At 36.0% G+C, this 17,356-nt stretch overlaps 1 protein-coding gene across 1 annotated transcript in view; it reads left to right on the forward strand.

Moving 5' to 3' along the window:
- The window catches only part of NXPH1 (neurexophilin 1), a 433,511-nt gene extending 417,031 nt beyond the window's left edge, over window positions 1-16,480 (forward strand). The window contains exon 16 of the mRNA XM_038556945.1: window positions 14,522-16,480. Coding sequence (XP_038412873.1) covers window positions 14,522-15,283 — 762 coding nt within the window. The 3' untranslated portion in view covers window positions 15,284-16,480. The remainder of the gene's footprint in view (window positions 1-14,521) is intronic.
- The last annotated feature ends 876 nt before the right edge of the window (window positions 16,481-17,356 follow it).

A 17,356-nucleotide genomic window follows, 5' to 3' on the forward strand; every position in this document is an offset into this window, starting at 1 on the left:
GTAAAGAAAGAAAAAAAAAAGAGAAAGAAAGAAAAGAGAGGGAGAGGAAAGGAAGGAAGGAAGGAAGGAAGGAAGGAAGGAAGGAAGGAAGGAAGGAAATAAAGAAGGAATATAGATAATAGTATTACTTTTATGAATGAACAGTACAGGGTGCTCTGAGAGGATCAAAGATTACTGTGGAAATGAAGTTTAAACTAGGCTACAGAATGAGTATGAGTAAACTAAGCAAATGGGAATGGATTCCAAGGATTCCAAGGATGGGGAAATAGTCTATGCAAAGGTTCTAAAATTGGAGGAAAGATAACATATAACATATAAAAAAATGTGTTTAGATGTGATCCGAACTCTGAGGCTGGACGAAAGAGTAGCCAAGATGAGGCTGGCGATATAGAAATATGGTGCATTGACCTAGACTATTTCCAAATAAATAAATATAAATGCCTTATTCCTGAACACACCATCTAGCAGGAATTGAAGACTCACAAGAGCTTCTTTAGTGGTGATGACTTCAGTAGTAGTTCCTTGAGTTACAGTACCTCCTTTTCTGGTCTCTGCAGCTTACAGAAGAGGTAGTTGCCAGGGGCTGTGTCAGTCAGCAGTGACCACAAAGATTCCTGGTCCTTCTTCTCTCAAAGAACTCCGGGACCCTTGCTGACAACTATTCTTTCTGACTTCAGGACCACGAATGAAGACAGCTGTCAGATGTCCTAGCTGTGCCCTCTAGTGGCAGCTGGAGTGTTACCCAGCTTTTTTTGAAAAGGATAATTAAACTACCTCTCAGAGTTTGGAAATACGTGAGGGTAGGGACATACCAGCGAAGGAAATTCTACCTTAACAACCTGTCCTTCTTTCAATTATCCTGTGATACCTTATATCCACAGTTTACATGGCAGTACAAACTACTAATGCTATAATAAGTTATTTTAAAGTTCATTAGTCTCTTTAATAAATGGTTTTGGGAAAACTGGACAGCTACATGCAAAAGAATGAAACTGGACCACTTTCTTACACCATACACAAAAATAAATTCAAAATGGATTAAAGGTATCAACATTAGACCTGAAACCATAAAAATCCTAGAAGAGAGCACAGGCGATAATTTTTCCGACATCAGCTATAGCGACATTTTTCTGGAGATGTCTCCTGACGTAAAGGAAATAAAAGCAAAAATAAACCATTGGAACTATATCAAATAAGAAGCTTCTGCACAGTGTAGGGAACAGTCAACAAAACTAAAAGACAACCTACTGAATAGGAGAAGACAGTTGGAAATGACATATCTGACAAAGGGTTAGTATCTAAAATACATAAAGAACTTATACAACTCAACATTAAAAAAAAAAAAACCCAAATAATCGAATTAAAAAGTGGAAAGTAGACATGAATTGAAATTTCTCCAAAGAAGGCATCCAGATGGCCAACAGACACATGAAAAGATGTTCAAACATCACTCATCATCAGAGAAATGCAAATCAAAACTACAATGAGATATCACCTCATACCTATCAGAATGCCTAAAATCAAAAATGCAAGAAACAACAGTGTTGGCAAGGATGTAGAGAAAAAAGAACTCTTGTGCACTGTTGATGGGAATGGAAACTGGTACAGTCACTGTGGAAAACAGTAGAGAGTTTCCTCAAAAAATAAAAAGTACAACTATCTTATGATACCCCCAAATAGAAAAATACTAATTCAAAGGGATATATGCACTACTATGTTTATTGTAGCATTATTTACAATAGCCAAATTATGGAAGCTGTCCAAGTATCCATTGATAGATAAGTGGATAAAGAAGATGTGGTATACATATACAATGGAATATTATTTATCCGTAAGAAGCATAAAATCTTGCCCTTTGCAACAATATGAATAGAGCTAGAGAGTATAATGCTAAATGAAATAAGTCAATCAAAGAAAGACAAAGAAAGACAAATACTATGATTTCAAACATGTAGAATTTGAGAAACAAAACAAATAAACAAAAGAAGAGAGAGAGAGAGAGAGAGAGAGCAAGCAACAGAGTCTTAACTATACAGAACAAACAGATGGTTACCAGAGGGAGGTGAGTGAGGGGTGATGGGTGAAATAGATGACTGGGATTAAAGAGAACACTTATCCTAATGAACACTGAGTAACAAATAGAATTGTTGAATCACTATACAGTGTACACTAGAAACTAATATAACACTGTATGTTAACTACATGGGAATTAAAATAAATGATTTAATAAAAGTAAAAAAAACAATCAAAAAGAGGTATTTGATGTAAATTTCCTCTATTGGAAGGTTTTTAGATCAAGTTCTTGATAATCAGAGGGTAATTAGGCATATTGTCTCAAAAATAACAAAGTCATTATTTCCTCAGGAATTTGAGCTTCTCTTGGATAAAGTGTACTATCATTACTACTCAGTATGTAGATACAGGATACTGAAAATAGGTTTGGAAGGTGAGTCAATCCTTCCTCATTTGGTCCATTAGAGATGGACATGCACTTTGACTTTAAAACACTATAAACCTTCATTGGCATCCATACAATAAGCCTTTTAATGGAGAATCACTCATATTAACCTTCAATTCAAAAAGAAAGACCCAGGATCTAACCAGCTATTCTCACATATGCAACATTTTCCTTTTCCTCAATGACCTCTGGATTTACTGACAAATTCAAATCTCTTTAAGAGTAATAAAAAAAAATGATGCCGAAATGACTTTATTTCAGCCCAGAAATCATCTTTCAACATGTTATTTTACATATTTTGTTCATTATATTAACCACATACCGAGACATCTTTACAAGAGATACTTCTTATATATTTTAAATGGAAGGAGTATAAAATACCAACAAAAGAAGCAACTTTTGCAATGCAACCTTGGTAATCATAATTACACTTTGAGAGAACGGGTTAAGTGGAGCTAAGTGGAATAATTACTCTTAGTTTCTCATCAGTATTAATGTGTTTATGTGTCAAAATTTACATAAGTTCATACAGTAAGCATTAAGGAAAGGACGATATTTTCACAGGATGAAAAAGTACATTTCTCAGGAGCAGAGACAAAATAGTTCATGGCTCTTCATAAGGCATGTTTTTTTTTTTTTTTCCCCTCTGCAGTTAAAGAACCAAGAACACTGTAAATATAGTTTTCTTACGAGTGCCTACAGGAAAAGGAATCAAAGGGAAAGCTAATGATTATGGCTATACAAACTTAAGAAGAGCTCAGTTATCCATGACTCAGAACAGTCTCCAATATAGTGAGTGATGTAGGGAACAGTTAGTACCCTATGCTAGAAGTAAGCCATCCTCTATGGGAACATGAGAACTCATGGGTAACATACCTAAAATTCCTAGCCATTGAGGATTCTTCAAACTGATTGGAACACCATGTTTCTAGTTTTTAGGATGACATGGAATATTTAGGCTGATCAGGATGTCTTCTCTTAAAGTTACTATGTTAAAGATAAATTATTGCCCACATTTGCAAATACTAAATCCTAACATAATCAGCATGGTCACTTATCACTGGCTACTGCTAAAGATGACCACAGAGCAGTTATAATCATGCTTATTTCCATCTCAATTTGTTTGGATCACTTGAGCAGATGTAATGTCTCCAGTGAGAACCAGGAATAGAATAGCAGTATGCAGTCCAAAAGCCTTGTTTTCCTTTTCTTTGGGGTTTCATAACCTAGCCAAGCATCATAGTTCTTAACATGTTGAACTCCTACTGTTTCCTATATTTTCATGTGTACTACATATAAAATCTGTTTTCACTAAAACCCAATGAGTGAGGTATCATCTAATTAGTAAAAATGTGGTCCTAAGGGGTCGTTACTGATAAAGTAGCAGATTTTGGATTTAGCCCTGCAATCTCTGACTGAAAAGCCCATTTTTTAAGTTTCTATACAGTACTGACTAGATTAAAAAAGAGGCACAAAGTTTCTTCTCTGCTCTTATTGTTAATGCAGCACTGCTGCTCCTGAAGCACTGCCTTGCAGCAGAAGGAAATGATGTATTTTTGATGTATTAAAACACTAACCCATTTCCTCCGGCTTATCATACAAGCACTCCAGGTGTTGTCAATGTCAAGTGCAGAGTCAAAACTTGTAAGAGAGAAATCTCTAAGGGCCATTCCCCGCCCCCCCCCCCCCCCCCCCCCGCACTTGACTAGGACTTGACTTGACTGTGACTAAAGAACAGTGATCTTCATTGTTGAAATAGATGTGGGTAAGAATATAAACTATACAGCTAATGTATGGAGTGATTACTCTATGTGAAGTACTCCCTACCCCAAGTTACAAAATATCATACTATAGAAGAACATCCCTCAAAGAGTTAATTGTCCTCTTGGGAAAACTTGATGAAAAAAGAGCCTCACCTATTTAGAAATATCTGCATATTTTTCTCTAAACTAGCTAAGAAAGGGGCTGGAGAAAGCCTGGGCACATGTAGCCCACCTTGTGAAATTTCATGATGCCTGAAATAAAATTCAATTTTTGTTTTCTTTGGAGAGAGAAAAGTTAAACAGAACAAAATGAATTAAGGGATAAATGAATATCTACCCAATGTAAGCTTATAGCCAATAAAGACATTTTTTAGGTATGGACAACTTAGTGTATCCTCTATTAACTCTTTCTAGGAGAATCACACAAATCTATACCTCAATAAAAATTAAAATCCATCTCATGTGCATGTTGGCCATGTCTATGTCTTCCTCTGTGAGATTTCTGTTCATGTCTTTTGACCATTTCATGATTGGATTGTTTGTTTCTTTGCTGTTGAGTTTAATAAGTTCTTGATAGATCTTGGAAACTAGCCCTTTATCTGATACGTCATTTGCAAATATCTTCTCCCATTCTGTAGGTTGTCTTTGAGTTTTGTTGACTGTATCCTTTGCTGTGCAAAAGCTTCTTATCTTGATGAAGTCCCAATAGTTCATTTTTGCTTTTGTTTCTTTTGCCTTCGTGGAAGTATCTTGCAAGAAGTTACTGTGGCCGAGTTCAAAAAGGGTGTTGCCTGTGTTCTCCTCTAGGACTTTGATGGAATCTTGTCTCACATTTAGATCTTTCATCCATTTTGAGTTTATCTTTGTGTATGGTGCAAGAGAGTGGTCTAGTTTCATTCTTCTGCATGTGGATGTCCAATTTTCCCAGCACCATTTATTGAAGAGACTGTCTTTTTTTCTAGTGGATAGTCTTTCCTCCTTTGTCAAATATCAGTTGACCATAAAGTTCAGGGTCCACTTCTGGATTCTCTATTCTGTTCCATTGATCTATGTGTCTGTTTTTGTGCCAGTACCACACTGTCTTGATGACCACTGCTTTGTAGTACAACCTGAAATCTGGCATTGTGATGCCCCCAGCTCTGGTTTTCTTTTTTAGTATTCCCCTGGCTATTTGGGGTCTTTTCTGATTCCACACAAATCTTAAAATAATTTGTTCCAACTCTCTGAAGAAAGTCCATGGTATTTTGATAGGGATTGCATTAAACGTGTAAATTGCCCTGGTAGCATAGACATTTTCACAATTCTAATTCTTCCAATCCATGAGCATGGAATATTTTTCCATCTCTTTGTGTCTTCCTCAATTTCTTTCAGAAGTGTTCTGTAGTTTTTAGGGTATAGATCCTTTACCTCTTTGGTTAGGTTTATTCCTAGGTATCTTATGCTTTTGGGTGCAATTGTAAATGGGATTGACTCCTTAATTTCTCTTTCTTCAGTCTCATTGTTAGTGTATAGAAATGCCACTGACTTCTGGGCATTGATTTTGTATCCAGCCACACTGCCAAATTGCTGTATGAGTTCTAGCAATCTTGGGGTGGAGTCTTTTGGGTTTTCTACGTAAAGTATCATGTCATCAGCGAAGAGGGAGAGTTTGACTTCTTCTTTGCCAATTTGAATGCCTTTTATTTCTTTTTGTTGTCTGATTGCTGAGGCTAGGACTTCCAGTACTATGTTGAATAGCAGTGGTGAGAGTGGACATCCCTGTCTTGTTCCTGATCTTAGGGGAAAGGCTCCCAGTGCTTCCCCATTGAGAATGATATTTGCTGTGTGCTTTTCGTAGATGGCTTTTAAGATGTTGAGGAATGTTCCCTCTATCCTTACACTCTGAAGAGTTTTGATCAGGAATGGATGCTGTATTTTGTCAAATGCTTTCTCTGCATCTATTGAGAGGATCATATGGTTCTTGTTTCTTCTCTTGCTGATATGATGAATCACATTGATTGTTTTATGAGTGTTGAACCAGCCTTGCATCCTGGGGATAAATCCCACTTGGTCATGGTGAATGATATTCTTAATGTATTGTATCCAATTGGCTAGTATCTTGTTGAGAATTTTTGCATTCATGTTCATCAGGGATATTGGTCTATAATTCTCCTTTTTGGTGGGGTCTTTGTCTGGTTTTGGAATTAAGGTGATGCCGGCCTCATAGAATGAGTTTGGAAGTATTCCATCTCTTTCTATTTTTCTGAACAGCTTTAGTAGAACAGGTGTGGTTTCTTCTTTAAACGTTTGATAGAATTCCCCAGGGAAGCCATCTGGCCCTGGACTTTTGTATCTTGGGAAGTTTTTGATGACTGCTTCAATTTTCCTCCCTGGTTATTGGCCTGTTCAGGTTTTCTATTTCTTCCAGTTCCAGTTTTGGTAGTTTGTGGTTTTCCAGAAATGTGTCCATCTCAAAAGAGGAGGGAATGAGGCATCTGAAACAAAAATGGCAGAAAAAGTAGTAGAATCAAGATTAAAAAACAGCTAGAGGTAACTTGGCCATGAAGCAATGTAATGTTTAAGGATCTATCACAAAAGGTAAACAAAAAGTGGAAATATGGTATCTATATTATTAAATTTTATATTCCCTTTCAATAAGATGATATACATGTATGTACTAAGAAGTATGCATCTTTAAGATATTTTATTGGTAGGAAAATATATAATGTAATTCATAAAATATGACACTATATACATATTTATATGTAAAACCTAAGATATTTGGAAACCGTATACACCAAAATTTTGACAGGTTGTACCTCTGGAGAGAGAGATGAAATTGTGAGAGAGCAGGAGTTGATGATGAAGACAGGGTTTTACTTTTTACTTCATAAATTCTATAATATTTGAATGTTCTGATAAACCTATATTAATGTAGAATTGCATGATTAAAATGATTTTAAAAAGTAAAGGCCACAGCCTATGGAGTAACTAGGCAGTAGCTCTTTCCCTTAACAGCAGTGATCTGGCCAAGCTGTTTTTGAGTTTCTATATCCCCATGTGTAAGCTAAAGATGACAATATTGACATTAAAGTGTATGTGTGTGTGTGTGTGTGTGTGAGAGTGAATGTGTGTGAGTGTGTGTAGTTAATCAGTTAATTAATTAATTAATGAGAGAGAGAGAGAGAGAGAGAGAGAGAGAGATGGGGCTCAATCTCATAACCTTTAGATCAAGAGTCTGATGCTTAACCAACTGAGTCATCCAGGTGCCCCTATATGTAGTTTAAATAAAATACAATGTTATACACAAAATACTAATTACAATGACTGGAATATAGTGTGCCCTTATCCAATAGCAGTTATATTCAACATAGCAAATCATAAAATTGTCAAAATGAAGTAATCATAGAGCAATACCGTTTTGTTGATTAGTTATTCACTGTTGAAAGATATTGCTTAAGCATCAAGTTGTTTAAAATTTTTGGCTTAAGTATTCATAGAGTTGATGAAATAAATACTTAATTTTCAAAGTAATCTTGAAATTATTTATACTGAATAGTAATAGATCAACAGTAAAATGTGCAGGTTAGTGGAAATTAAAAGATATCTTACTGCTCTTTTATAGAAAGAGGTGCACAAACATTTGGAGACATCTTTCATTGGATTTAGTGTATGTAAAGGAGTAAAATGTTTATATACTGTCTCATAAGACCAGGAGCATACTTCAGGGAGCAGTATAGTTGAGGAGTGGTTTATTTTCCAAAAGTGTATTTTTCAACAATATTTTAAATGATAAGGTATTGACCTTATGATTGTAAGCCTGTAATAAAAAGATATTAGAGAAAGCTATGTGAAAGTATGGCCCTAAAATATACATAGAGAAGGAGCGAGATCAAAGTGTGGCAGCTCTTATATGCCTACATTCCAACATCCAATGGGAGTCTTTTCTCCTTAGTCCAATACATAGGACCTGCTCCAGACATTTCTCTCTTCATGATATACCCCATCTCTGTTTTGTTTATGGTTGGAGGAAATGACCCTCTCTTTGTACCTATTTTTGGATGTTTGTCAATAAATGTATACTTTAAACTGCATACACCTAATTATGTTAAGAGTCTTTATGATCCTCAGTGTTTCTAAAACAATGAGACAGATAACACATATAATTTGTGGAAATGGTATAATTGGACTGGCGAGCCAGCTCCTTTGGAATGGGCTTGGCGACTTTTAACATGGAAAATTATACTTAGCCAGAAAATATATTTGGTGTTTTTACTGGTACAGAACAAATCATTTGTAGAAAAAGTTTCACAATGCTTTGCCATTTTGGAATTGGGTTCATTAGAATTTGTCAGCTTTTTCTTTTGTACTCCTCTTTATGCCATGATCTTTACCACTTCTGTTATCACTCAGATATACTGACATCAAAGAATCTTCAGGTGATTTTTAAAAAGAAACTTTTAAAATTATGTTTGTAACATCAATAATAGAAGGTGCTCTGGATGTAAGGTTTCTTCTTAATGATTTTTTTATTCAGTAAGGCTCAAAAATTTTATGTGTATATTTATGTGTATCAAAATTGAAAGTTCTTCATATGTAAAGCAATATGATAGAATGAATCAGCCAGTGATTCCTGACCATAGTTGAGAGTAGATGTATCAAGCTAATTGTTCCTTCTCATCTTGCATCATCTCTTCACCACTGCTAAAACTAGCTTCAGTAAGGTCATTAATAGTGGATTCAAAAGTCAAGGGACTTCTTTCCAAGTATTTATACTACTAGACTTTTACTTGGAAGTTGAAAATCTGCCTATGCCTGGCTTTCCTCTCCCCAACTTGTCTTTGTTTCTACAATATTATTTTCTTTCTAATATCCTCCTTTGTCTTTACCTATTCTGGCTCCTCTTCTGCTTTTCTCAAAGCATTGGCATTATATATTGTTACCAACCTTCTTCTGCATCACCTTATTCTATCTGCACAATACAGTCTCTTCATACTAAAAAAATCAACATCACCATCCTCCCATTTTTTTAGACATTCAGACCCATGTTACCAACTTCCTTTGGATAGCATCACTAGAATGACTTGCAGGCACTTCCAACCTCCAATTTTCCTCTGAGATTTAATTATATTTTCCAGCTAACTTGTTACTTCTGTATTCCCTTCAGATGCCAGGAAACTCATTAATTCAACTTTTCATATTCCTGCTTAGTCAAAAAATCATCAAGCTGAGTTAATCCTACCTCTGAACTATCTCATATCCATCTTTTCTCTCTCTTTTTCTCTGCTATTGCCTTGGTTAAGTCTCATTTTACTTTCTCAAATGAAGTATCACAATTAGTTTTGTAATGAATCATTCTACCAGTCATTCTTCCTTTAAGATCTTTCCCTACCAATTCACCCTTCAATATCTAATTAGTGATTCTTCTAGAGCCAAAATGACCTACTTAAAAGCAAAACAAACTTCTAAAAACAAAACAAAACACACACAAACAAAACCAAAAGCAAAACAGAACAAAGTTTAGTGATTCCCCATACCTTTAAGTTTAAGTTCAAATTCCTCTGTTAGAACATCATGATTTGACCCTAGACTACCTTTTTGAAGTTCTACCCACTTCTTATGATTTCTTCTTTTGGGCACTCCCTAAGGCTCAGCAGTAAGGAGCTATTTTCCATTCTTAACATTTAACATGTCCCTTCTCAGCTCTGTGCTTTTACACAGTATGTTCCTTATGCTTAGAAGATCTCCTTTGGCTTATTCTCTCCCTTTTGAACTCCTAAGTGTATTTTATCTTGTAGATCTGAGAATTATTTCTACCTTTTGATCTTGACTACTAGAATGCTGTATATAGTGTTAGTCACGTCACATTGTTACTTGCTTAATTGATTTCCCCATTAGACTGTGAACTTCTTGAGGGCAAGGATCATGTCTCATTTATCTTTGTATTCCTATTATTTAATTCAGTATCAGCAGAGTCTCATTATATAGTTATTAAACAAATAAAACAAAATAAATCAGATTGTTTGTGCTCAACAGATCCAGGGACTTTCCTAAGGACACTTCTTAGTTTTTCATGATTGATACTCTCTTTAGATATTGCCCTGGTTCTTTCCTAACCAGGGAAGGGAATATTCAAGATTGTGTTGTTGACAATTACAGCTGAAACCTGCTTTGATTTTGTACTCAAACTGATATGTTCTGGAGAGGTTTCTTGACCATCAGCACCACTGGGAGACTTTCACATTACAAATAAATTCAATGCTTTTGGTAGTTGAGGAGTTTAATGGCTGAACTTTTGCTCATCCTTTATTAACTTGTGTTTTACTATCTACTCAACTTGCCATATTTTTTGGTTGTCACAGCAGAACTTTAAAAAATATATGCTTTCTTTCTTGTTTAAGAGTTTTGGTTATGTAAAAAGAAGATTTTCTTCTAAAAATATTTTTTGTTCTCATATCCTATTATTATTCATTTACATAAAATATTATCCAATGAGATTCAGAGGTTAAGATATATGAGGATGTTAATAATAATGTTGAACACTGACCATGGCCCAGGTACTGCTCTTAGTGACTTAAATTGAGTGTCCCATTTAATTCACACGACAGCTCTATGAGGGAAGTGAGCATTCTTCTGTTTTCTAGAAGAGAAAAAGATAAGTATAAACAAGTTGAGCCAGTTGCCTACATCATATAGCTGTTGAAGATTACAGCCTGGATTGGGATTCATGCCATCCGACTCCAGAACTAACACTCATAATCACTACAGCTGTGGAGAGTATCATTTAGAGCTAAATTTCTGTTCTACCCCCAATTCAGAGGTTTATCTGTCAGTCTTAGCATCCTGTTTGAATAGATTGGTTCTTTAAAATCCTATCTCCTAGTTCCATATTTTTTCCCTTTCACTTTTCATATGCTGCTGATGGGTTGCACTCTAATTCCCTTTTACTTCCTTTTTTTGGGACAATTTAATTACTGCTTCATGAGCCACTGCACCATGGATACATCTCATTATAGCCCGTCTCCTAAATCATCTGTATTGATGCTGAGATACAAGTACCAAAACCAAATACATGCCTATATTTATTTTTCTTGTTGCTCGAAGAATGGGAAACTATTTATGTAATTCCAGGTAAAAATAAGAGAGTAGAATATGCATTTATTCTTATAATTTTTGTCTAAATATAGAGGCCATGTTAAGGATAACATTTATAGAATCAGGCAAATAGAGATTTGATTTCAATTAGATTGAAATCAATTAATAAGATTTCATCGAGACAAAGTAAGACAGACAAATACACATAAAATAAACTCCTAAGTTAAAGATCTGTACTACTCTTATAAATTAATGTTTGTTTTAAATTTTATACTACAGCTGTGTTATAGAAAAAGTTATTTTGAAATGCACTTCTTTCAGTGAATTGGGAGGAGAACTGTAGTTGGTTTTTGTTTGGTAAATTACAATGATATAATATTAACTATGGAACTACTAGAGATTATACTTTTCATATTAGAGTAAAAATTGTCCCATAGAGGATTGACCTTATTATCAGGTAGAGAGGATAGGTAAGAAATTTCATGCTTTTCTCTTAAGAAAACTCATACATTTCTAATGCATCATCCCCCTCCCCAAAGGATATTTCCTTCTCAATTTCATCCCTTTAAGACTTAATATTTAGTCCTTGTTAAAAAACAAAGTGAATTTTGATAAGGCAGCCATTTTGCTATTACTACTCATCTACTGCTTAAATGTGATCCATTTCTGGAATATTTTGGCATGAAGGGAATTTGCAAAGAGGAAACAGTTTGGGTGCAAGGGGGAAAGAGGAGAGCAACCAATTCAAGGGTTGAGGAGAACTGAAAGGGAAGTACCTAGCATAAAAGAAAGTTGGCAGCAAACACAATCTTCTTTCAATTCCTTATATTTGCCTCAAGTTTGGTCATTTTGGTTGGGTGATATATTTAAGAGTTTAGAGACTGTGTACATGTGGGCAATCTGCACTTCCCTTAGATATGAGCATCCCACCCCCACTACAATTTATGCATTATTTCTGCACCTCATCCTACCTCTAGGGTCTGATTCTTCATTGGTCAGTGTTTGTCTCCCCACTAGCAACTTCTGTGCACAATGGCCTTTTGGGTCTTCCTATAGAGGAGTCACAATTGCCTTGAGGATAACAGTGGTTGCAATTGGACCCAGGCTAGCAGCTTGAAATAGTGACAGAGCTTTTGTGTTAGCCTACCCAGCATCATAGTCTTGTTTTTTCGTGGTGCAGTCATGAGATATATAAATCCATTTTCTCTCAGATGAAATGTGTTCATGTGGGATTAAACTTTCAGAGTTTCTTAAATTCAGCATTACTGGGAAGAGACTAGCTTTAGCTGTTAGTTTTCCCCAGGTAGGAATGGATTCATACCACTAACGTTGTCTCAATTTGACCTGGGTAGAGATAAAGACTGCTTGTCAACTGGCAATGGAAAGCTCATTGATTCTGAGGAATCTATGAAAAGGCAAGATTACTAGATTTAAGTGACTTTGTTCTAGTTTGTTCTAGTTATATTATCAAAGCCTCTTGCATGTATGTCCCTGGGGAAACCCATCCCATGCAGGTTCTGAGTATTTGGCTATGTAATCAAGAGCAAAGCTACCCTTAAAGCAGACCTCCACATGTACTATTTGGTGACCTTTTTATCTCTAGTTGTCTTCACATAGCAGCTTGGGATTTATCAAAATAGCTAAATTTAATTGAACCATTTCTATGTGTCAGCCACCCTATAAGGGAGGTACCATTGCTACTCTCACTTTGCAGATGCAGGAAACTGAGGTAGAGGGATGTTAAATGACTTGACCAAGCATATAGCTTGGCAGTGGCAGAGCTTAGCATAGATTCCTGGTATCCTAGCTCTAAAGTTGATGCCCTTCCTCCCTAGGGATTGGGGTAGAGTCCTTTTAGTGCAAGTGACTGAATAAAAGGCTATTCTCAGGCCACGGTTTTACCTTAGCAAGAAGCCTTCATGCCTAAGTCTATAGAGAGATCTTTAGAATGCAGTTCTAATTCCTAGTAGATCTGAATTAAAAAGCTTTCCAGCAATGGCCTCTTACTTTGGGAGCTTGGAAGGGAACTAGAAGGCCCAAATGAGGCTGCCGAGTGGTAATCAGGCTCATGTCTGAAACAGGACTGGAGATGGAGGTATATTGTGAAACTTTAATGGGCAGTGAGGGACTCTCTTTAGCAGACTTACCATATAGGCAGTCCACATCTTAAAAGGTTTATTTGTATTGGCTATTTAGATTCCTGGGGGTTCTTGGCTGTCTTCCCTACTGTCCTTGAGCCCTCATTGTTAGGATCAGAGGTCACTGCTTTAACTTTAGTCTAATAAGTACATTGTAGATACTCATTTATTTCTTTTATTTCTTCTATACTAAACATAGATATCGGGGCTGTGATAAGGACAATTCTTGTATAACCTGGCCAGTACAGATTTGGTCAAACACCAGTCATATATAGGGTTCCTTTGAACCCCTGGTCTAGTTGGGGGTCTAAATCTTCCAAAGAGACAAGACCAGGGTCCCGGAAGGATGGTTTATGAATTTGACTCACAATCCAATCTAAAATGACTTCTCTGTTGTTGTTTGCTTCTCTAGATTGACAATTATCTCTAAGACATTGTGTATTAGATGTTTTCATTTAGGTCTCTTTTCCTAGTACACATTTTAAGCCCCCTAAGGTAAAAAAAAAGTGATATCTTATACAATATGTTCCATGCTAATAATTGGTAATAATAAACATGTTTTGTTTCGACCGGTTAAAGTATACTAGAATCTCTTTGCAAAAGTGACTTTTCTAATATGACTGGCAAGAATTACTGAAAGTCTTTATGATGTTGGTTGAGGTAATTTTGAGAATCATACAGTCTTAAAGTCTATAGTAATTTTGAGGTAGACAAATAACAATCTGTAAGCTTTTTATTTTAAAAGTGTTGGATTTTAGTGCACAGAAATAAACTTTGGTTTGATTTGTGTTTGAATTCATTTTGCTTTACTCATATTAGGTAGTGTTTTCCTTGTCAAAGTCAATGTTTTTATCTAGTTTTTCAATCATGTTTGGGGACTTTTATCCCCCTACGCCTCCTCTCTCCCATCTTACATGAAAACAGAAGTGGCATTTTATCATGTCTTAATAAATATTGGCCAGATGCTGAAGGTAATTTAAGTGAAGTGTCCTCATTTCATCTCAAGCCTCTGAGAAAGGGTGCAGATCTGTGGGTTGGATGGTCTCAGATACAGGGATGTAAACACCATATTTCTGTTCCATTTTCAGGTCACATGTGCCAATTTAACAAATGGTGGAAAGTCAGAACTTCTAAAATCAGGAAGCAGCAAATCCACACTAAAGCACATATGGACAGAAAGCAGCAAAGACTTGTCTATCAGCCGACTCCTGTCACAGACTTTTCGTGGCAAAGAAAATGATACAGATTTAGACCTGCGCTATGATACCCCAGAACCTTATTCTGAGCAAGACCTCTGGGACTGGCTGAGGAACTCCACAGACCTTCAAGAGCCTCGGCCCAGGGCCAAGCGAAGGCCCATTGTTAAGACGGGCAAGTTTAAGAAAATGTTTGGATGGGGTGATTTTCATTCCAACATCAAAACAGTGAAGCTAAACCTGTTGATAACTGGGAAAATTGTAGATCACGGCAATGGGACATTCAGTGTTTATTTCAGGCATAATTCCACTGGTCAAGGGAATGTATCTGTCAGCTTGGTGCCCCCTACAAAAATAGTGGAATTTGACTTGGCACAACAAACCGTGATTGATGCCAAAGATTCCAAGTCCTTTAACTGTCGCATTGAATATGAAAAGGTTGACAAGGCTACCAAGAACACACTCTGCAACTATGATCCTTCAAAAACCTGTTACCAGGAGCAGACCCAAAGTCATGTATCCTGGCTCTGCTCCAAGCCCTTTAAGGTGATCTGTATTTACATTTCCTTTTATAGTACAGATTATAAACTAGTACAGAAAGTGTGCCCCGACTACAACTACCACAGTGACACACCTTACTTCCCTTCCGGATGAGGATGAACGTGAGTGAGACTGAAGCCTAAGGAACTAAAGGTCATATGACAGGGCTGTTACCTCACAGAAGAAGGTCACATCTGTTGCCTGGAATGTGTCTACACTGCTGCTCTCGTCAACTGGCTGCAAATACGCTAGTGGAAAACAATCTGATGTAATTTCTGCCCAGTCAGCTTCATCTCTCAGTATAGTTGTAAATCACCACAGATTTTAAAGGCACACTTGAAGACATGCTCTCACTCATAGGTGTACACAAACACCCATTCATATACATTTCAGCTTGCATCTGTCATGATTCCTGTCAAGAGGGCTTTCATTGTCTGACTCGTAATGGTTTAGGATAAACTGTCATCAAGCAAAAGGATTAACTAGACAGTGAATGGTTTCTAACACTTGCTGTTATGGAAATCTCTTTTAAAGTCTTGAGTACATGCTAATCAATAATCCCCACTCATGCATTCCTACTGCTTGGAGTAGCTGTACTGGTAAATACTACTGTAGGAGTATATGCTTGTTAAAATGGAAAAAAAATGTGTCTTTAGAGCTCAGTATTCTTTATTTTATGAACACAACAAAGTGTAGTAACTTTTTTCCAGCATACAGTAGGCACATTCAAGGTAATATAAGATGGCTCTTTTTTCTCTGGAGGGAGCCTGTTTTCAGTAAAGATGAGCAAACATTTGGAATTTACATGTGGGCAGACATTGGATTACAGCTTTCATCACCAGTCATTGGACTTCTGCAAAGTTGAGACCAGCTAAGGCTGCTTAAAACAAGTTCTGATCATTATATAAGAAGGGAAATGCCTGACAGACACCATGTAAGTTATAAGTGTCTGTCTTATCTTTACTACACATATTGTAACAAATTCAATATCCTAGTCTTCATTTGTATGAATGGTTTGTATTGTACATAGTTTAACCAAGTGTTATTTGAGCTGCTTATTAATATTAACTTGTACTTGTCTCTGCTTGTTATTGGTTAAAAAAGAAAAAAAAGGATATGAGGAATCCATTTTATCAATGTAGCTGTGACCTCCATTAAAAAGACAAACCTAATGTACAAAGCATTTATTCAGCTCAAGTATTGTTGAAAGCTATACATATACAACATTACAGTCTGTCTGTATTTAGATATTTTATTTCTGGACAAATGAAATGTACATAAAAATAAAATGCTTAAAGTTGAGTTTCAATATGTGCTTGTGTAAGATGGTGATTTAAGTGGTTCTGACAAGAAGAATGTGCTGGAATACAGTAATGGTTTTGCATCTCATGTCTCTAAATTTGTACAGAACTATCTAAATTGCTATTAGTTGCTCAGTCAAAACAATTTAGGAGTTTCAATCTCAAGCCTGGAAAGCAGTTGTGGCATACAGCGTCGCACACAGTTTTGGTTTACTGTCATGCTGGTGATTCAAGAATACCAAAAATCAATGAGCATAAGGAGATGAATGAGGTCTCCTAAATATTATAACTATTTTTTTCCTGTGTAGAGTCTTTATTTAGCAGGAGATTGAGAAGAAGGTAATTTTTTTGTGGCTGTCTTTCTCTGATTCTACTGTAATCACTCAACTGACAAAATTACAGTAGCAGGAGAGGGCTTTGGTTCTGATTTACTTATACCAAATGGGATTAGCTTATCTATATAGTATTGTTTATGGACAGTAAGCTTTCTTTTAAAAAATAATTACTGTATATAATCCCAGCAAAATAAACATAAGAAATATGTAAGGAAACCCATTTTTAAAGTCATGAATGGGGGATTGAGATATGAAGCGTCTCAAAGGTTAACCAAAGAAGCCAAATTAAAAAGCTAACTCATTCTCATCTTCCCTTCATGCCACATAGGAATAAGTATGTTTTCATATAGAAAATAATCTAAGTACTACAGGAAACACAAGACCGCAGAGTTCTAAAGTGAGAATTCAGCAACTGATTTGACTAAAGGGAGACTTCAAATCTAAGACACAGCAGTCTGTTAAATGTCCATCTCTCAAAATCTCCAATATATCTAGACAACCATTTCTCTCAATGTATTAATTAATTTGCCGTGGAATTTAGGAGCTAATGT

Source organism: Canis lupus, chromosome 14 (genome assembly GCF_011100685.1).
Source record: "Canis lupus familiaris isolate Mischka breed German Shepherd chromosome 14, alternate assembly UU_Cfam_GSD_1.0, whole genome shotgun sequence".
NCBI classification, from domain to species: domain Eukaryota; kingdom Metazoa; phylum Chordata; class Mammalia; order Carnivora; family Canidae; genus Canis; species Canis lupus.